General features: G+C 48.3%; 1 protein-coding gene across 1 annotated transcript; it reads left to right on the forward strand.

The window, feature by feature from the left end:
* Positions 1-3,281: 3,281 nt before the first annotated feature.
* Positions 3,282-4,493, forward strand: FOXB2 (forkhead box B2; the record flags this gene model as incomplete). Its single annotated transcript, XM_080709119.1, has 1 exon — positions 3,282-4,493. One exon carries the CDS (start codon positions 3,282-3,284, stop codon positions 4,491-4,493), a length of 1,212 nt encoding a protein of 403 aa, XP_080565245.1.
* Positions 4,494-22,250: the final 17,757 nt, after the last annotated feature.

A 22,250-nucleotide genomic window follows, 5' to 3' on the forward strand; every position in this document is an offset into this window, starting at 1 on the left:
CTGGGGGCGCGGAGGAGAGAGGGAATGAATAAATACCCCTGCTCGCGATCCGCGTCTTTTTCTGGCAATTTTTTACTCCCCTCGGTAGAGCCAGTTAAACGCAATAAAACCTTGCCTGGGACCCCTCTTCCTAGCAAAGCGTCGCCAACAATTGCCTAAGGAGTAAACTAAATACGCCTGAGATAATTACACTAAGCCTGGGGCGATGATTTGCCTGCCAGCGTCCTCGCGCCAGCCAATATTTGGATAGTGTAGTTGTTGTTTCAAAAGAAAAAAAAAAAATACACACGGAAACTTAAAACCGACTGGTGGGTGTCGAGGTGGTTACTCGATCTGTTTTTCTTGAACGGGGGTCTGCCGGCAGGCAGCTGGAGCGCGCACGTTTCGGCCCCCGCTGGCGCTGCTGCGCTCCTGCAAAACTTGCCGGAATTAAATCAACCTCTGGAGGACGCGGGAGAGGAGAGCTCACCCCGCCACAGCGGCTCGGCTCGGCGGCCGGGACCCGCAGGGCCGGCGGCAGCGGCTCTGGTCCAAAACGATTACGCCCCCGAGCTCCGGGTCGGCTGGGTCGGCGGCCCCCGCAGCCCGGGCGGCCGGGGCGGCTGCAGCGCCGGCGGGGGACGCTGCCGTACCCTCGCCAAGCCCACCCTACATGCGGAATCGTGGGGTTCGGGCACTTTGCTGGGCCTTCGAGGTTCTGTCTAGGTCCCAGGTGCACGGAGCCGGCCAGCCGAACACGGTGGGTTCGCCGGGGTCTAGGACTCTCCGCGAGGCTTAGGCGCCCATCCCGAGGTGCCCGCGGCGGCCCGCAGGCTGGAAGGAGCTCGCGGGGGCGAGCGCCAGGCTCCCGGCTTTGAGTTCAAGGTTCAGGGCACGCGAGGACGCGTTGCCTCTGGGGCGCAGAGGGGCCCTTCCCCTCTCTCGCTCTCGGACGCCCCGCGGCCCGTTTGCCCGAGGGGAAAGTTCCCAGAGTTGCTCCCAAAGAGGAGGCGCTGCGGCTCCAGGGACCCGCTAAAGAGATGCACATCAGCGAAGATACCTCTGCCCAAGCAGCTCGCGGGGTCAGGAGCGGGAGAGTCCTTTGGTGACAGGAGCGCGAGCTCCGGGGGCGGCCTTGCAGTGGCCGGCCATCCCAGCCCCCTAGCTAGGACCACCCAGCGGGCTCTGGCTGTCCCTTGCGGGCATCTTTGGAATTCCTCTGGCTTCCAGAGCACAGGGGACCTCCCTCCGAGGCTCGCTCCTTAGACTGTCTCATCGAATAAAAAAATCTTGCAGAAACTTCTTTGGTAGGAGGACCTTTTCTGGCGTGGAGCGACAGCGAAGGGGTCCTCCCTTTCTTTCTCTGGCCAGGCTCTTCCCCCGGGGCCCTCTTGCGCTCTTCACCTTAAACACTATTCTAAGTCTTGTGCTGACCCAGGACAGATTGGCTAAACAGCAGTGGCCAGAAGTCTAGCTCCTTCCTAACTAAGATGGAAATTATGAGTCTACACTGCCGACTCCACGCCTGCGCCCGACTAAGCGGCCAGACCGACTTACATACTCACATCCTGCGGGTCACCTAAATCCAGAAGCTGAAAAGCTCGGCCTGGCATCGCCAAAATTGCTGTTGGAGCCAGCCTCCCGAGGCGCTGGGCTGACGGCCTCCTTCCTGCCTTCAGCTCTAGGCACTGAGAAGAAGAACACAGCGAGTGACCATCTCTAACGGCTCTTTTCTGGTCAAATCAGAAACTGCAAAGAACCCGTGAAATTCCTGACTTCAGATACCTCCTTTTCAAATAACAAAACTGAGGCCGAGGAAATAAGAAAGTAGATTTGTTTCTAAATCCTACTTTCCCTTCCCGCCTACCGGCAAAAGTCGTCAAAATCAGAATATAACTTCGGGATCTTTCTATTGCCAGAGTCGCCTGCTTCTGAGTGGACCGGCCCGCGCAGGGCAGGTACCTGGGAGCTGGGGACCGCGGCTCGCCACCCCTCCCTCCTCCGGATCACACCGCGACCTTGCGGACTGGGGATCTGGGGTTTCTATTTAATTGCAACGATCTCCCTCTGTTTCACATGTTACTAATACTAGTTAATAAGACCAGCAAAGACGCTGTTCTGCGATCCACTCTATTTCCAGCTCAGACAGACCCTCCACTCCAGAGAATCCTCGCCCTGTTGGAAGCCGGCACCCACCTAGTTATCATCTAGACCGCTGGCCTGGGGCGCTGAACTTCGCACACCCCCGCCCGCCCCTCCTCCCCACACACCCGAAGCCGGACGGCTGGACCTCGCAGGCTACGTGAGCGCACTATAAAATTAGGACGAACTCGGCATTTGACGGAAAGACCCCAGAGCGCTCCCCAAGGCTTTTCCCTCCAGCCCCAGGCGCAGCGGGATTTCGAGCAAGGAGGCCCTGGGGCCCTTGCCCCGAACTTGACCCTGAGTGGCTAGCACTGCGAGACGCCCATGGGTGGGAGGAAGTGGAAAGGGAAGGGGACGCAGGAGAGGAGAGGAGAGGAGCGAGGAAACTGCTGGTCACCCCCAGCCGCGCGTGGGTCCGGCCTGCGCCCCCCGCCCCGGCTCGGGCTGGCGCGGGCGGGGCGCGGCCGGCGCTGGGGGGGGGGGGCGGGGCGCCCTCCCCGGGCCCTGCTCAGCTGGAGGCGCGGCGGCGGCGGCGGCCGAGTCCCTCCGCCTCGGTCGGTCATGTGATAGACTCGCAGCGCGAGCTGCAGGGGTCTCGGCGCCTCCGGGGCGATTACAAAACGCAGGCGGGAGAGCGCGTCGCCGCCACAGCCGCCGCCTCTGCTCAGGACCCGCCGGGAGAGCGGCGGCCGGAGCGGAGCCGCCGGCCCCCGCGCCCTCGCGGACGCCCTCCAGCCCGCCGGCCCGCGGCTGCGGGAACCCAAACTTTTACGCCGAGCGACCGCCCCGGGCGCCGCGCCTCCTCCGCGCTCGGCTCCGCCACGCGTCTCCGGGGCCCGGGCGCCGGCTGCCGCGGGGGGGCTCCCCGCCCGGCCCCTGCGCCCGACCGGGCGGCCCCGGCGCCCGGCCCGCTGCCTCGGCTCGCGGGGCGGCGGCTCCGGCCGTCCAGCTCTCCGGCCCGCGGGCCTGGGCGTCTCGGGCCGGGCCAGGGCCAGGCGGAGCCCACGGAGATGGCCGCCCCGCGCCGCCCCCCGCGCCGCCCGCGGTGCTAGCGCGGCCGTCGGGGACGCTGGCGCCGGCCCGGGGCGGCCGTCGGGACCCAGGGTCCGAGCGCGGGCGCTGAGCCGGCCGCGGGCCGCGGGAGGGGCGCGGGGGCCATGCCGCGGCCGGGGAAGAGCTCCTACAGCGACCAGAAGCCGCCCTACTCGTACATCTCGCTGACCGCCATGGCGATCCAGCACTCGGCGGAGAAGATGCTGCCGCTGAGCGACATCTACAAGTTCATCATGGAGCGCTTCCCCTACTACCGCGAGCACACGCAGCGCTGGCAGAACAGCCTGCGCCACAACCTGTCCTTCAACGACTGCTTCATCAAGATCCCGCGGCGGCCCGACCAGCCGGGCAAGGGCAGCTTCTGGGCGCTGCACCCCGACTGCGGCGACATGTTCGAGAACGGCAGCTTCCTGCGGCGCCGCAAGCGCTTCAAGGTGCCGCGCGCCGACCACGCGCACCTGCACGCGGGCGGCGCCAAGGGCGCGGGCCCCGGGGCGCACCTGCACGCGCACCCCCCGCACGCGCACCACCACCCGCACCACCCGCACCAGCACCCGCACCCGCACCAGCACCCGCACCCCGCGCCCGCGCCGCCCGCGCCGCACATGGTGCACTACTTCCACCAGCAGCCGCCGCCCGGCCCGCCGCCGCCGCCGCACCTGGCGCCGCAGGCCCCGCCGCCGCCCGCACACCCCGGCAAGATGCCGGAGGCCGCGGCGGTGGCGGCGGCGGCGGCGGCGGCCGCGGCCGCGGCGGTGGGCAGCGTGGGCCGCCTGTCCCAGTTCCCGCCCTACGGGCTGGGCTCCGCCGCGGCCGCCGCCTCCTCCTCGGGCTTCAAGCACCCGTTCGCCATCGAGAACATCATCGGCCGGGACTACAAGGGCGTGCTGCAGGCGGGCGGGCTGCCCCTGGCGTCCGTCATGCACCACCTGGGCTACCCCGTGCCGAGCCAGCTGGGCGGCGTCGTGGGCTCCGTGTGGCCGCACGTGGGCGTCATGGACTCGGTGGCCGCGGCCGCCGCCGCCGCCGCCGCCGGGGTCCCGGTGGGGCCCGAGTACGGCGCGTTCGGGGTGCCGGTCAAGGCCCTGTGCCACTCGGCCGGCCAGAGCCTCCCCGCGGTGCCGGTGCCCATCAAGCCGGCGCCCGCGCTGCCGCCCGCGCCCGCGCTGCCGCCGCCGCTCCCCGGGCCCGCGGCCTCGCAGCCGCCCGCCGCCTGCCCCGCGGCCTCGCCCGCCGCCCCCTCGCTGGAGCCCCCCGCCCCGGGCGCGGCCGAGAGCAAGGGCGGCCCCCTGCACTCCGTGCTGGTGCGCTCCTAGGGGCGCACGCGGGCCCCAGCCCCGGCACGGGCCCCCCGCGGCCGGAGAGGGCGCCCGGGCGGGGCGGGGCGGGGCCGCCAGCCCCGGCCTCTGCGGGAAAGAAGGTGTTGAAAAATGTCTCAGAACTATCTAAAGAGTGACTTCTCCAGTGTCTGTGTTTATACTATGTTGTACAATCAGATTAATGAAGCCAATTTTCAGGTAAGAGTTTCTATTGTAATTATTATAACCCATAAGTTATGGGGGGGGCAAAGGGGCCTCACTCACTCGCACAAGGGAAACGGATTCGATTCTTTTTTTGCCGGAACCAGAAGCCGGGGGGGGCCAACCTCCCGCGAGAAACTGAGACATAGATCTCGGCCACCAAATTCCTCTCTGCTGTTTCTGATCCCTCCGCAGCCACCGCCTCTGGTGAAATTCAGGACAAAACTGTGGCCACGAAGGACATCTCGTTTTGGTTGAGAAGAAACCGAGGGTGCGTGTGATACCGTGATTTCCCGGTCGCCTAAGCGGGCGGCGGCATGGTGTCAGGAATGAAGTCGCTCTGCAGGGGGAGGAGGCCGGGGAGCCCCACGGAAGATCCGAAGGAAATAGTTACGTGTCTGGGCTCTGACCCGGGCCGAGGAGGCTCGAGGAACCGCTAGGGCGTCTAGTTTGGCCAGAGCGGGGGAGCCGCGGTTTAAAGGGCAGCGCCTCAGATTACAGAGGGCAGTCGGGTTCGGGAACCCCTGGACAGAGACGTACGAGCGACTTCCACCCGCAGCTGGTTCTGTGTCCACCGCACGGGAGGCGCGAAGGAGCCCGAGAATCCAGCGAAGCCCCACGGTCCGCTCCAACTGCAACTTAAAAACCAACGGCTCCTAGCACGGGTGTGCCCGTGACTTACTGTCCCGGCCACCGCCGTCCTGGAGGGTCTCCGGGCTGCGGCCTCCTGGCCACCCCGGGGTGCGGGAGGGACGCTCGCCGCGCCGCGGTGCGGGCGCTTTCCGGCGGATTCTCGAGTTTTGATTCGCCTGTGAAAAAGAGACTTGCCTAGTCGCTCTTGCCCTCTCCCCCCTCCCCCATCCCCAGAAATAGCACTTTACTGGCGAGGAACTTTGAGGGGCGGGGGCGGGCGGGGGAGGCCGCGGGGCCCTGGGCGCGGGTCCACTCCCCGGCTCCCGCCTGCCCGGGCTGTACGCGCTGTTCTCCATTAAAGCTTCTCTCTGGACGTACGGTGCTCGCGTGAAGTGTTTGGCTTCTCGAGAGGCCAGGTCGCAGTTCGGTGCCCACTGGTGGGTGGGGGGACTTTTGAAAACCCTCCCCGCCCCTTTAGCTATCGACTTCAAAAGAGTGGGTTCCGCGGAGAGCCACGCCGGGGGCCGGTTTCCTCCACCCACCCTTCAGCTGCTGGCTCGGTGACCCCGCTGTTTCCTTACGCTAGTTTACTCGTTTCATTTGATAAAGTCCACCCTAGGGCTAACAACCGAATGGGCAAAGGCCGGTAACAGTGACCTCTCTCTCCCCCTCCTCCTCCTCCTCCCCCCCTCCTCCTCCCCCTCCTCCTCCTCCTCTCAACACCACTGGCCCCCCTTCTCTGAGGCGCTCAGGGGCAGACTAAGGCCAGGGCTGGGCACAGCCAATGGATGCCCAGTGGAACCCCGTTAAGCCTGGGGCCTGGACCAGGGCAGTGGGGTTGGCGCCAGGATGCCGCCGCTATCACCATGCTTGACTTTAGGACCCGGCGCGGGACCCGCCACCAGATCCGGGAAGACCTGATGAGCGCGGTGCCAGGACGCCCCTGGGAACCCGCCTCGTGCAGCGGCGGCCGCGGGGAGCCCGCTGCTGCACCTGCGCAGAGCTGAGCGGAGTGGATGCTCGGCTGGGTGCTGGGGACCCCGCTGGGGCTCTCAGAAGCAGCATCTCACCTCCTCCCTTACCAATCCCCACTTCAAACTAGTTTCCTTCTGCCCAAAGGAAGTCTTCTCTAACCTTTCATCAGAATAAAATAAAAGCCAAAATGGTGATCTGCGCACCCTAATATCGCTGGGGTGGTTGGGTTACACCTTAAAAACAGGTATTTGAATGCACCCCTTATTTACAAGTTTCATTGCAGCATGCCGCCAAGTTTTAGCCTTTTCTGAGAGACACGGCTTAGGTCACTGCCTCTTTGTTGGGGGCTCAAACAGTCGGGAGTGTATCTTATTTTTCCAACTTGAGTTTTTGCAAGATTTCCTGTAGGATTTTCCTCTCTTCTAGTCTGAAGCTGTTGAAAGAGAGGAAATAAAAGAAGGAAGAGAGATGCTGACATAGGGGTCATAGATTTGGGGAGGGCTTGGAAGCTGGCTTCTCTGCCACCTTGGAGTTGAGTGGGTTCCTGACCAGGACCCGAAGGAGGTGTTGCTGGATCCCAGGAGTTTCTTTAAAGCAAATGCCTCTTCATTCCCTACCAACCTGAAAGATTCAATGGGATTTTGAGTGGTGTTCACCATCCTACTTCTGCGAAAGGGGCGTGGCCCAAAGTGTTGGTCAGTGCCCCCGAATGCAGCCCAACCCCTTGCTAGAAAAGAGGAGCCTGGGGCCACATCCTTGGGAAGGAGGGTGATTCACCTTCCTGGGTTTTCCAGGACCCTCCTGGCACCCAGCTCCTGCTATGGAACTTTTCCTCTTTATGGGAGGGAGTGAAGGAGGGAGGAGAGAGAGAGAGAGAGAGAGAGAGAGAGAGAGAGAGAGAGAGAGAGAGAGAGAGGAGGGAGGGAGGGGGGGCTTGCTTGGAGAGGACTCCGGTACCCAGAAAGTTGTTCATGGCCTGGAGATCATGGAATTCATGTAAATAAGCAAAGGGGAATGGGCCTTTCTGCCAAACCCTGATTCTGAGGGAGGCCCCAGTTAAAATCCCAGACCTCTCTGATGACCTCTCTTATCCAAGATAGGATTCGTCCTTGAACCTTACTATTGTGAGTGGCTTCATCCCCACAAGACACCCCTATCTTCCTTGCTAAGCCCAGAACTAGGCAGAACAATCTGTACAGCCCTGTGGGATGCCTGGCCTGTGAGAATCTTACCCCCTCACCTCACCCCTCACCTCCTCTCACCAGGACCATGCTTTTTGTTGGTGTTCCCCTGCCTCACGCCAAAATGTGCAAAAACACATCTACTGAAAGACTTGGGAGCCAGGGTAAGTACTGATTTTAAATATGCTGTTAGGGCCAGACCATTAACAAAATATTATCCTGGCAACAATCAAAACTTATGAAAAACCACTGAAGCCTGTGCAGACATAAAAAAATTAAGCCAGGCTAAGGGGCACATGCCTGTAATCCAAGTACTTGGGAGACAGGGAGGTCACAAGTTCAAGATCAGTCTCAGCAACTTAGCCAGATCCTCTTTCAAATTAAAAGGGGCTGGAGGTAATAAACTCCAGAGTTAGAATGTCCCTGGGATCTATCGCGAGTACCAAAAAGAAAAAAGTAGTAAGACAATGGCAATACCCTGATAACTCTCACCTGGGACATGGCCCCATCGCATCCACCAGTATTTGACCTCTAGTTACGTGTCAGGATAAAGGGAAAGTTAGTGTTAGATACAAGTGAAATGGAAGTAGAAGTACTTATAAACTTATGACCATCTCAGCTCACAAGCATAATAAAAGCCATTCTTTAGAGCGGGGCATGGTGGCACAGGCTTGTAATCCCAGGGTTTGGGAGGCTGAGACAGGAGGATCGCAAAGGTTTGAAGCCAGCCTCGGCTACTTAGTGAGACCCTGTTTTCAAATAAAGTATAAAATAGGTCTGGGAGTATAGCCTGGAGGTAGAAAAGCCCTGTGTCCCACCCCCAGTACCACACACACACACACACACACACACACACACACACACACACACCATTCTTGGTAGGCAAGGCACTGGTGGAGATAACATGCAATTATATTCCTGATTGCCAGGATGATAGAAAAGGACATAGTTGCCCCTCATGGTGGTGTAATCCCAGCCACCTGGGAGGCTGAGGCCAAGGACCACATGTTCAACGTCAGCCTGGGCAAGTTAGCAAGACCCTATCTCAAAATAAAAAGGCCGTGGATGTTATGCAGTGGAAGAGCACTTGCTTAGCATGGTGAGGACCTGGGTTCAATCATCAGTAATGCAAAAGTAACTATAAATCTTTTCAAAAGGCCATTGTTGCTTACAGGGTATTCTACTTAACTGAACCCTTACGATAGATAGATAGATAGATAGGAGAAGCAATGAGGAGGGAGGCGGTTTTAGTATACATGTTCCTAAAGTAAAAGTAGAAGGGAAACGACTTGGAATTACTTTATTTCCCTGGGAAACTAGACGATGGCTCAGGGCTGAGGCAGGATGGCACTGCTATATTAGCTATGGTCGCAAGAAAAATAGGCCCTCCTGCAAGGGCCAGAATTGGCACAGTTGGCATCTGGCACTGAGAAAGCCTGTCAGCCAGGCTGGCTTGTGGTCAATTATCTCCTTAAGTAGACTGGCATTAGTCCAGCCAGGGAGGAGGACCAGTTGCATTCAGAGGAATTGGAATCTGCGCCAGTTCGCTGGAAGTGGCACTGCTGAATCCCAAGCATCCTTGCCCTGGGGGGTTGGGAGGCTGATCAAGCCTCCCCTCCTGGGACTCAAAGGTGACATTTGCCTGCTTGGCACTAGTTCAGGAACTCCAGAAGAGTATGGAAATAGAATGCCTTAGAAGCAGAAACGCGGATCATCAAAGCCACTGATTCCCCTCACATCCCATTCACCTGACAGATAGTCTGATACACCCAAAATAATTCAGAGATCCTTGTAAATTATACTGGGGTCTGGGTTCTCCATTGGATAAGAATTCTTTCTCACTGCACCTAACTATGTGATGGCAAGAGGAGACAGCTTGGGGGCACACTCAGACCTGGGCCATGTGGTGTTGATGATAAACAGTGTGTGTGTGTGTGTGTGTGTGTGTGTGTGTGTGTGTGTGTGTGTGTGTGAAATCCTGTATGGGGATGTAGGGACAGGTAGGGTTGGCATTGAAATTGGGAAGCTGAAGAAATTATAACACTCAGGGATAATCTCTCTGTAGGCTGAGTCGAGGAGTGGGAATCCAAGTACGGGAGAGAAGCCCTTGAATTCTGGAGGGCAAAGTAGTTTCTTGAAATCCACCATTCCCATGTTGCTCATTCAAAGTATTTTCATTAATGTTGTCTTTCCAAGTTCAAACCCTACCTCACGCCCTTTGGGGGAAATTGAAGAGCTCTGCTTGGGATTTGAATCCAGTCTTAAGCCATTGTTTAAATGGTACGAGTTTGGCAAAACTCCAGATATACTCTGGAGTACTTCCCCCTTTTAATATCCCCTGTGTATTTTAAGAAAAATTCAAGTCACATGTTACTCTTTCCTCCTTGCATCCGATTGTAAATTTATTGAATTTTAGCATGGTCCATGAAATACAAATTCTGAGTTTTAATCCATTATATATCTATATAATCTACACAGACATTGATATACACATATATCATTAAGCAGAAGATAAAGCATCTGATAACTATAGTTTTATTATAACACTTCTTTTGACTAAAAAGCCATGCCACACCATGCCATATTAAAAAATAAATTTATAGCCAAGTGTGGTGATACACGTTTGTAATACCAGTACTTAGTAGGCTGAAACAGGAGGATCACAGGTTTTTGGCCAGTCTCAGCAACTTAGCGGGACCCTGTTTCAAAATAAGGAATAAAAAATACAGCTGAGGGTGTGTATCGAAGGCAGAATGCCCCTGGGTTCAATCCCCAGTACAAAATTATTTTTAAAAATTATTTAAAATGTTTGAAAATCTAACTTAAGTGACTCATAACAATATTTAAAGAATATTTCTAAGAAGATATTTTAAAACCCAGCATGGTGGTACATGCCTGTAATCTCAGTATGTGAGAGGCTAAGGCAGGAGGATGGATCAAGGACAGCTTCAGCAACCCAAAGAGAGCCTCAACAAATTAGCAAGAACCTATTTCAAAATAAAAAATAAGAAGGACTGGAGGTAGAATATCTCTCTCTAAGTTCAATTCTTAGGACACACACACACACACACACACACACACACACACACACAGTATTTAATTTGATTCAAACAGTTCTTTTTTGCCACAAGTAAGAGGATCTCTTGGGCGCATGGAATATCCAATCTTTGCTCATAAGTCACAGACCTCATTACTCTGGCATCATTTTTAACATGTGTTAGACTATGTTTTCCCATCTGAGCCACTACTAGTCTTGTCAGCACCTTCACGGACAGCAGGTTTTACTGTTCTTGCAGATGGATGCTTAGAAAAGAAGGAGTTGGAGAACCACAGTGCAGGTCAGCTGAACTGGACTCGTTTCAGAAAGAATTCACAAATGAAACATATCAAGGAAAAAAGAAGAAATGAGTGGGCAGAGAGGCAGGAGAATACACTTACAATGTTTTAATTATAATTTGTAACCTAATGACATTGTTTTGGTTTCCTCTCAAGAAACTATAGATGAATCCTTTAGTGTATCTGACTTTTTCTCTAATGCTACTTATCGGAAGTAGTCTTGCTTTAAAAAAAGAAAAAGAAGATTCATCTTCTTGCATTTGACCTCCGAGCTACACCCCCTGCCCTATTTTTTTTTTCTTTATTTTGAAACTGGGTCTCACTGAGTTGCAGAGGGCCTCACTAAGTAGCTGAGGCTGTCCACGAACCGCGATCCTCAGGTCTCAGCCTCCCGAATGCTGGGATTACAAGCGTGCACCACCACGTCTGGTTGATTCATCTTCTTTTTAAATATGATTCTTAGCTAGACAGGACAGTGCCTTGTATAATTTTCAGCCTCATTTTTTGCCTAAAATGATGAGTTTTAGTCTGCCTAAATGTTTATTCCAGATGAAGACTTTGTGACATTAACCTTGTAATTTATTTTATAGGGATTAAACTAAATCCTTAGGGAAACATTTAAGTAAATTATGCTATTTGTATTCTATGAAATATCACACAGCCATTATAAGTAATGTTTTGTAAAAGTTACAAAACATCAGAGTAGCAAAGGCTCATGAAAGTCTATATGGAGAGGAAACTGTATTCATTATGATCTTAACCCCATATGCATGTATAGCAAGAAAAGCACATTACTAGGGGAGATTACACCAAATATTAACAGTTGGTGGTTTGGGACTGGTGGAATGATGCCATTTTTCCTTGTTTTCCATCTGTTCTAGATTGGTTTAGATTGTCTATATCCATCACGTTTCACTTTTTTTTTTCAATGCAGGAGATCAAACTCAGGGCCTCACACATATTAGCCATGTCTTACTTTTATAATCAGGGAAAGGATTAGACAAAAATCTGCCCAGCCAATATAACTAGCATTTTGAAAATGTTATTACTTTTAAATGTAGTAACTTCAGTGTGGGATGAAGAACTGTCATTTGAAATCTACTTTAAAATCAAAGAGCAGCAGAGAGAGCTGGAATTACCTGTACTTCACTATCCTCCTTTGACTAGAGCCTATTGCACGAGACCCTTCTGGGAGGAAGAAAAAGGCTATCACTTTGAGCATTTAATATTTGGGGAATTTTCTGAGGACCATTATTCCATAAAGCTTGAGTAAGAAAATATTCACAGGCTTGTTAAAAAAATGAATACCACATTCCTTTATTACTTCTACTGACTTTCTTTTCACACATTTTGAATTTCATAAATATTTGTAGTATCCTTGAACTCTTTTGGAAACTGAGTAGATAATGAACATGAAGTAAATATATTTACAAGCTTAGGCATTTCCTTCAAATGAAAAATCACATACAAGCCAGAACCCCAGCAACTCAGGAGGCTAAGGCAAAGGATTGCATGTTCTAAGCTAGCCCAAATCCCATCCCAAAATAAAAATTTTAAAAAGCTGGGGATGCAGTTCGGAGCTGGCCTTGTGTGTGCAAGGCCCTGGGTTCAATCCCAAGATAGGAAGGAAAGAAGGAAACGGTTGACAGCCCTTTTTTGTATAGTAATAGGAATTTTAAGGAGAATGATTTACATACTATTTATACTAGCTGGAGTAAATCTGTATTGTATCTTCCCTATCTATACCAAACAGTTTATTTTTAAAAAACGCATAAGCTCGCAACTACCCAGAACATTGCATGTTTCCAGAAGATTGAACATAGCTCAGTTTTTATGCCAGAAGCCTGATAGCCTATAAGAATGGCCACAGATCATTGAGATTTTGGTTTTCAAGTAAGTTTTACTGGAAAACTAAAATGATTGAAATTATAAGACTAAATTTCTAACCTAAGGGAACCAGAGACTCAAAGCATAATCAAATAATCCTGCTTCATCAATCTGGAATACAAAGTAAGATCACATTTTTTTCAAATATATTTTTAAAAATTGCTTCTTTATCACAGAAACTCTGTTTCTTTTCCACCAGAGAACCTGGGAACTGACTCAGGCCAGGTTACCACCACTTACAAAGAAGAAAATATATTGGTTTGCTAATACAGCTTCTCACATTTTAAGTATATACAATTGATGCCAGGCATGGTGGTGCAAGCCTGTAATTACAGTACTTAGGAGGCTGAGACAGGAGGATCAAGGTTTAGAGGCCAGCCTCAGCAATTTAATAAAATCCTCAGCAACTTAAAGAGACTCTATTTAAAAAATAAAAGCTGGGCATGGTGGCACAAGCTTATAATCCCAGTACTTAGGAGGCTGAGACAGGAGGATCACAGGTTCGAAGCCAGCCTCAGCTACTTAGTGAGGTCCTCCACAACTTAGTGAGACACTGTTTCCAAATAAAGAATAAAAATAGGGTGTAGCTCAAAGGTGTAGCAACCCAGGAATGCCCCTGGGTTCAATCCCCAGTATGGCAAAAATAAATAGATAGATAAATAGATAGATGCTAGATAAATGGGGCTAGAAGTACAACTCAAAGGTAGAATGCTCAAAGTTCAATGCCTAGCTCCGAGGGGGGGAAAAAAGAAATCTACGGTTTGCTGGGTTTACCCACGATGACTCTGATTCAGTAGCTGTGGAGTGTGTGTGCAGTGGTGTGTTTCATACAAGCTCTCGGGTGCTGCTGAGCCTCAAATCACACTTTGAGAAGTTCTATGCTAAAAGAGATTTTTTTTTTTTTTTTGGTCTAACTAATCAATAGCCAGTTCAGCCAGCTCAGTCCCTGGGAGATATCCAGATAATTTTCAGCATTATAGCAAAGGTGTTGCTATCTTTAGCTTTTTTGTCCCCAAACTCAGGTGATTATAAAATGCCACAATTCCCTGACCAGTACTGAGTCCCGTGCACTGATACAAAGAAGAAATGTGGTCAAATTCCACTTGCCTCTAGAATAGGAGAGTTCCCCATTGCCAGCCACAAACACACAATGACGATCTGGGTGGGAAAGCAGCAGCCTTTCTGCACCATTGAGGCCACTGATGAGCACTGACTTAAAAAAGCAAACTAGTACTACAGCTAGAATGGCCATCATTCAAAACACAAACAACAACAAATGATGACGAGGATGTGGAGAAGTGGGAACTCTAAAACACTGTTGGTGGGATTGCAAATTAGTGCAACCACTTTGGAAAACAGTATGGAGGATCCTCAGAACAATGGGAACAAATCTACCGTTTGATCCAGCAATACCACTTCTGGGTATATACCCAAAAGAAGGGAAACCAAACTACCAAACTAATGCATGTGTATCTATGTTCATAGCTGCACATTCACCATAGCCAAACTCTGAACAAGCTGAGATGTCCATCAACAGATGAGTGGATTACAAAACTGTGGGATATGTACACAGTGGAATTTTACTCAGCCATAAAAACACAACTACATCATTTACAGGGAAATGGATGGAATTAGAGGAAATTGTGCTAAGTGAGATTAGTCAGTCACAAAAAAGAAGAAATCGCATGCTTTCCCTACTATGCAAAAGCTAAGGAGAAATGGGTAACAGGAGGAACTCTAGATGAAGAAGGAGATACTATAGAGGAGCAAATAAGGCAACCTAACTGAGGGGATGGGAGGGGAAGAGGGAAACTCTCTAAAGCACATGATGTACTTAAAATATCAGAGTCAATCACTAAGGCAAGCATGGAAGGCGCGAAGGGGAGGGAATGTGGTGGGGATCGGGTAAGGGCTAACTGGGCGGTGTGTGCATGTCTGTCTACACAAGTCTTTTATCCCATTAAGATGGATGACTACAATGCACCAGTAAAAAATTTAAAAAAGAAAAGACAAACTAGTGAAAACTAAATCTAGAAGCCAAGTCAGCCTTGCTGTATTTCCATCTTGCATCATAACCCTGACCTATAACACAAGCATTCCGACCAACAGGCTGCGGGAGTTAGTCCTTTACTTCCCTCGTCAGTGTGCGGCAGTCATGTTCATACTCTGTGCTTTCATGTGACACTAACCCATGATGCTAAGGCACTCGTTAAAAAATCTCCTGTCTCATATAGAAGATGAGTCTTAGTCTGAGTTTACACGTACCCAGGCTTGAAGGAGGATTAGGCTAACACAGTTGTTCAAATGATGTGTTATCTCAGTGAATTCACACTCGGCTTAAAAAGTGGAGCCATTCAAGAAAAAAAGTGCTTACACACTGTTGGTGGGAGTGTCAATTAGTGGAGCTATTATGCAGAACAATAGAGAGGATTCTCTACAAACTAAAAATAAAACTACCAAATCCCACTCCTGGATATATATCTAGAAGAAATAAAATCAGTATGTCAACGAGACACCTGTTCTACCAAGTTCACAGCAACATTATTCACAGTCTTCAGGATACACAGTCCACCGAGTGGCCCATCCGTGGGTGATTGGATAAAGCACCCGTGCGTGAGGTGCATTTTTAATCTATAGAAAGAATAAAATTCTGTCACTTGTGTTTCCATGGATAGAACTGAAAGATAACATTTTAAGTGAAATAAGGCAGGCACCAAGAGGAAAATACTACACTTTCTCACTCATTTGTAGACACTAAGAAAAGAGAGCTCACGGAAGCAAAATGTGGTCTTTGGTAACTTCACAACAACTCCTTAGTTCAGGTGATTTCTTTTTCTTTTCTTCCTTTTATAAATAGAGAGCTGAGGCCTAGATAGTTTCAGGAACCTGCCCTAGGCCATTCCTCCAGTAGGAGGAGAACTGGGAATAAGAATTCAGGATGCTCTGGCCAAAGCCAGGGCTTTTTACTGGGAGGGATACTGGCTTACCTTAAGGTATTTAAGAGCATAAACTAAGACAATTTTTAAGCTAGAATAAACACTTTAGGGGCTTTTATACAGTTTCCTATTAGGACAGCAAAGGCATATTTGGAATGGTAGCTTTGTAGGAGTATTCATTCAGGAGTTTAACAAACTCAAAAACCAATGAATGAGCTCAAGAGAAATTTAAGCACTATTGAGTTCATGCAAAACTAATTTAAATGTCAGAGACTAAGCTGACAGACTACATATATTTTGCTGGTTTGATATTATACTGATGTCACTAAATCTTAATGGTTTCTATCTTTTCTGTGTCTCTCCACTGCCTAGTACGCCTGGTTCATGATTAGTTCTTAATAAAGGTTTACTGAAGAGAAAGATTTTTTTTTTTTTTTTTTTTTTTTTTGCGGTACTGGGGATGGAACCCAGGGGTATTTTACCTCTGAACTACACCCACAGACCTATTTTTTATTCTTTATTTTGAAACAGGGTCTTACTGAGTTGCAAAGGGCCTCACTAAGAAGCCGAGGCTGTCTGCAAATGGCAATCCTCCTGTCTCAGCCTCCCCAATACTGTGATTACAAGTGTGAGCCCCCAAACCCAGCTAGAGAAAGAATTTTTTAAGTTCATGCCTCCATCCTGATTTAGTGAATATTCAAACATATAGACTATCTGCCTAGATGTTTTTTTATTTTTTAAAAAACAAATAACTAAATTCCAGTTAGCTGAAGTGGCTTGAAATGGGACTTGCAAAGATTCTGCTGCTTTGGAAACGTCTTATAGCTTGTGTGTGATGAGCAAGGACTGGACTTCATAGGACCTCAAGCCCAGCTCTTGCCCACAGCGCTCCACTGCTTAGAAGACTCTCTTCTCTTTCTTAGTTTCCACATTTGTAAAACTGAGTAAATAATAAATATCGAATTAGACTTAATTTAAACAATGAATAAAATCAAATATGTTGACAATCAAAATTGAAATTCATATTTTTCAAAAAAATTGAGAAATATTTTTTAGTAATTGGAGACACATTGAGGAAGCTTTCATAAATATTAATATGCTTCAGTAAAGGAGGCCAGCTGGAAATAGGAAATTGTTTGGGACACTCTTTTAAAAAATAGATTCTAGTAATTTTTTTAACTTTTCAAAACACTGTGATAACTTTATATCCCTATTTATAGAAATAATTTCCTGGCTTTAAAATTAATTTTGACATTGTATAGCAATTATTTAAAAGCAAATTTCCCTACTTTGAAAATACTAATGTATATTAAAAGAAAAATCATAGGACTGGGGTTGTAGCTCATTGGTAGAACATTCGACTAGTAAACATAAGGCACTGGGTTCAGTCCTCAGCATCAGAAACAAAGCAAATAGTTTTAAAAAGAAAAATTATAAAATTATTTCAATATTATTTTAAATAAAAAGTTAGTATATATCATTGCAAGAAGGCAAAACTTGAAATAGACTACAACTGAAAGTTGATGAATAATTATATGTTGTATTATAAAGCAAAACTGCTTTCAGAACCCCAAGCATTTCTCTTTCTCTCTCTCTCTCTCTCTCTCTCTCTCTCTCTCTCTCTCTCTCTCTCTCTCTCATGCTTTTTGTCTTATCTTTTCTTCAGAGTACAACTTAAAAACCAGTCTCTGCAGTATCCGATATAATATAGGTACTCAGATAGGACCTTTTTTTTCAAGAATTTTCTCAGTTTCCCTCTACTGTTCTCTGCTCTTCCACTCGTCTCCACTGCCCTCACTCCTGGATCCTGCGGGGAGAACATTGGCACTGTGTGCCTTGATGTGGGCCAGCCATGCCACTGGCTGTCCTGCTGCGGTGAGCTAGAGGAGAACATGCCTTCACCTTTATGGAAATCCTCAGATTCCTACTGCACAGTGTTTTCCACACTGTGTGCAGAATCCGTGTGCGTGTGTGTGTGTGTGTGTGTGTGTGTGTGTGTGTGTGTGTGTGACAGAATTACCCTTAGAAGGTCTCCTTCAATGTTGATCCCCACAGAAACAGATAGATTCTCTCGCCCAACTCCATCTGTATTTCTTGGAACCCATTTCATGTCCTGCATCATACAATTGTGTGGAATTGTCCCCATCACCAACTCTCACAGCCACTGACAACACTCCATTTAAGATATACAGGGGCAGCTCACAACATAGCAGATTTAAATTGACCAGAAAGATCATCTTAAGGTCATTTAGTTAAATTTATTTATTTATTTGTTGTACTAGGAACAGAACCCAGGGGCCTTCTACCTGCGGGCTACACTCCTGGCCTATTTTATATTTTATTTGGAAACAGGGTCTCACTAAGTTGCTGAGAGCCTCACTAAGTAGCTGAGGCTGGCTTCGAACCTGCGCAATCCTCCTGTCTCAGCCTCCCATGTACTGGGATTACAAACGTGCACCACCGCGCCCAGCTTTAAAGTCATTTTAGGCACTTAGACTATGAAAAATACTGGTCCTTCTGAACATCATTCAAAGAATGACAGGGAGCCTGGATGGTCGTGCATGCCTGTAATCCTAGTATTTAGGAGGCTGAGACAGGAGGATTGCAAGTTTAAGGCCAATGTGCTATAATTTAGAGAAACCTTGTTTCAAACATAAAAAATAAAATAGGGCTCTGAGCTGGGCGTGGTGGCGCACGCTTGTAATCCCCGCACTTGGGAGGCGGAGACAGGAGGATCGCGCAGGTTCGAAGCCAGCTGTGCTGGCTTTAAGAGACCCTGTTTCCAAATAAAAAGTATAAAATAGGTCTGGGAGTGTAGCCTGGAGGTAGAAGGGCTTCGAAGAACCCCAGTACCACCAAAATAAAAATAAAAAATAAAGGCCGGGCGTGGTGGCGCACGCTTGTAATCCCCGCGCTTGGGAGGCAGAGACAGGAGGAGCGCGCAGGTTCGAAGCCAGCCGCGCGCGCTGGCTTCGGAGACCCTGTTTCCAAATAAAAATGTAAAAATAGGTCTGGGAGTGTAGCCCGGAGGTAGAAGGGCTTCCAGGAAGCCCAATACCACCAATAATAATAATAATAATAATAATAATAATAATAATAATAATAAATAAAAAATAAATAATAAATAAAATAAAATAAAATAGGGCTTGGGATGTAGCTTGAAGTAGAATGTGCCTTGGTCCAGTACCACCACCACCACCACCACCACCACAACAACAACAACGACAACAAAATAGAAGAAGAAAAGAAAGGAAAAGAAAGAAGAGAAGAAGGCAGGAAGGAAGAAAGGTAGGAAGGCAGGAAGGCAGGAAATCATGAAAGGGCTTGAGGTTTGACTCCTTATAGTCTGACATAAGTTCCCCAAAATAACTGCATGCAGTAGTTTCTAGACTCCATCATCACCCCAAGTTTATAGATGAAGAAGCGGAGGCTCAGAGTCAATTTTCTTCCCAGAGCTCATGTAGCTAGCAATTGATTGTCAGGATTAGAAGGCAAGGCAATGAAACTCAAGCCCCAGAGCTTGACTTCTGTGCTACACCATCTTCTTGCATTCATTGGACTATTTCTTAATTTTCTCAAAATAAAAGTGAAACGATTTCTCCCTCATTGAGGCCAATGCACATTAGCTTCCTTTCACTTGGAACCATGGAGCCTTACCGAGTTAAGCCATTTGGACTGAGACCTTGGTGTACACAGAGGCAAAGCCTGCCTACCCCTCCTCCCCTAGTTTCCAGTGAGGACAGGCTTCCCACTGACCCCGCACTCTGCGGATGCAGAAGTGAGTGTCCCACACAGAACAAGCTTGGAGATGCTCTCCTCGGTCCTCAGCTGTTCACACCCTCAGCTGTGAGGGATCCAGGACTTTTCAAAGAGCACTTTCCATATTTGATTAACGATAGCATTTCCCTTTATAAATAGAAACAATTGTGTGCATTTACATACGTTTCAACCTGAGATGGGTTAGCTATGTTTTAACTGCCGGGAGTGGAGTAGAGAAAGGGAAACTGTCTTCAATTTCACAAAGGAGAAGAAAACTTACTCTGGCTCCCCACCAAGATTAAGAACAGACACAAAAAGTGCTGATGACCTGTGGCCAGAATTCTAAATCCTCACCTCTTTCTACAGTAAATGACCAACAATGACAATATTATAATGCCGGTTTTGTTTAAGCAGTGTATCATTAATTTTCACTACCTTTTTTTTCTGTTCTCCACACCAGGTGAATAAGATCATTGAATATAATTTTTTTTTTTGTACTGGAGGTTGACTCCAGGGGCATTCTACCTCTGAGCTATATTACCCCAGTTCTTTTAAAAATTTTTACTTTTGAAATAGGGTCTCACTAGGTTGATGGAAGTCTCACTACTTGCTGAGGCGATCCTTAAACTAGCTAGCTCTCCTCCTGTCCCAGCCTTCCAAGTACTAGGGCTCCAGGTGCGTGCCACCCCACCCGGCTAGATACATACTTTTAAAGAATCACTGTTTTTTTCTTTTGTTTTGTTTTTTATGCTCTTCCTATTCAATTGAGATGCCACAAAGCCACTTCCATGGTTTTGCAAGTGATTTTTTTTTGTCTCTCACATATATAGAGAGAGATTTGAGTTTTAGTGTCTCCAAGTCTCTTTCTGCCTGTCTGAAAATAGAAACACTACAGAACTTTTTTTGAACTTTAGTTTCCTTGGTTACAAACATTATTTCCATACTTATCAAGTATTCCTTATATAATACACTGCATGTTACTGGCGTTAAACAAGGAATAATAACAGGGCCTTTTGCAGCCCACAGAATCAATGCAAGCTGAAGAACCTCTATGCTCCACCCAGCTCCAACGTCAGTGATTATCTCATTCTAGCGAAATCATGTATTATGTTTGGATTTAGAATGTCTCCCAGACAGCATAATTTAGACAAGGTCACCATGTCGGAGGTGGGGCTTGCTTGTTGGGGGGGGGCCTCTGAGGGTGTGGCCGTGGGGATTAATATATGTCATTCCTCCCCTTACTCACTCCCATTTTGCTTCCAGTTTACATGATGTGAAAGCAGAGTTCCTGCACTCATGCTGTCTCTGCTTCCCTTGCCCCGAGCTCCACACACATGCTCTGGTCTAACATGGACTGAACCCTCTGAAATCTCCAGAACTATGAGCAAAGAACTCTGCCTTCCTCTAGGTTGTAGTTGTCAGATATTTGGGGGTAAAAGCAGTGAGGGTACTGACACAAACACTGTGCAAATGAATATCTTAATAACATTTTGGGGGGAGTACTGGGGATTGAACCCACGGGCATTATATTCTACCTCTGAGTTACAGTCTCATCCCTTTTTATTTTTTATTTTGAAACAAGGTCACTCTAAATTACTGAGAGTCTTGCTAATTTGCTGAGGCTTGTCTTGAACCTGCCATCCTCCTGTCCCAGCCTCCCAAGTACTGGGATTATAGGTGTGCACCACAGCTCTGGGTGTGTTGCAAATACCAGCGAGTGACATGATAATGTGAGGGGAGAATTTGGTGAATAGTAACTGTTCTGTGTTCACCGAGGATTTCAAAATAGCAAACGGAACTTGCATTGGCATGGGAATGGATAGGAAATGGGAGAGATTTTTGCCTTGATCTAATAGAAGCTTGCTCCATGGAGCCCATAACACATATATAAACATTGTGTTTGAGGCCTTAAGATCAGCCCTTTCAAGATCTCTAATACATGCAATAACCTTCTTTGTAACACATTTTACAGACAATGCTCTGGGCAGAGTTAGACAGAAATTCAGGTATCTAAAAGCCTACTGAGTTATTTGTAATTTTCTAAATTGTCCAATAAAATTTACAGATTGAAATGTTTTCAGAGCATTTCATTAGAAAAAACAATCCCAGAACTGATTACCTGCCTCTTCACACAATAGGCATTATTTTTAGTACATTAAGTATTCTCTGCCATTAAAGATAAGAAATTAAACACTTGACATTCAGTACTAGTTTGCTCCTTGAGTTAAATAAGTCCAAAATCTAAGGTTTAGAAGATATTATTATTTTTTCTCAGTCTTTTGAAGATGATCTCAATACCGCTCCCAAAAAGAATCCCAATGTCATTAAACTCTATTACTACCATGCTTGAAGTAAGCATACTTGATATTTCTGAATTTCTAAATTGTATATATATCATAATTCACAATAAAACCATGGTTTAGAACTCTATGGCAAATATGTATTTCACTATTGATAATTATGTGTCAATGTGGCAGCAATCAACATGGATAAGAATCTGACATGAGAGTTCAGAATTATTTGAAGGCATAAGTCCAAGTGTTTGCTAGATATGTTTCCTTGTTTTTGTTTTACTGGGAATTGAATCCAGGGACATTCTACCTCTGAGCTACATCCCCAGCCCTATTTTATTTTATTTTATTTTATTTTATTGGTGCACTGTATTCATACATCATAGTGGGATACCAACTTTTGTAGACATACATGCACACATCGCCCAGTCAGCCCCCACCCGATCCCCACCCCATTCTCTCCCCATCCCTCCTTCCCATGCTTGGCTTAGTGGTTGACATCTAGTATTATAGCAATTTATCCAAAATTAAAAATGATAATCTCACATAACAGTT

Source organism: Muscardinus avellanarius (assembly GCF_963383645.1).
Source record: "Muscardinus avellanarius genome assembly, chromosome: 13".
Lineage (NCBI taxonomy): Eukaryota > Metazoa > Chordata > Mammalia > Rodentia > Gliridae > Muscardinus > Muscardinus avellanarius.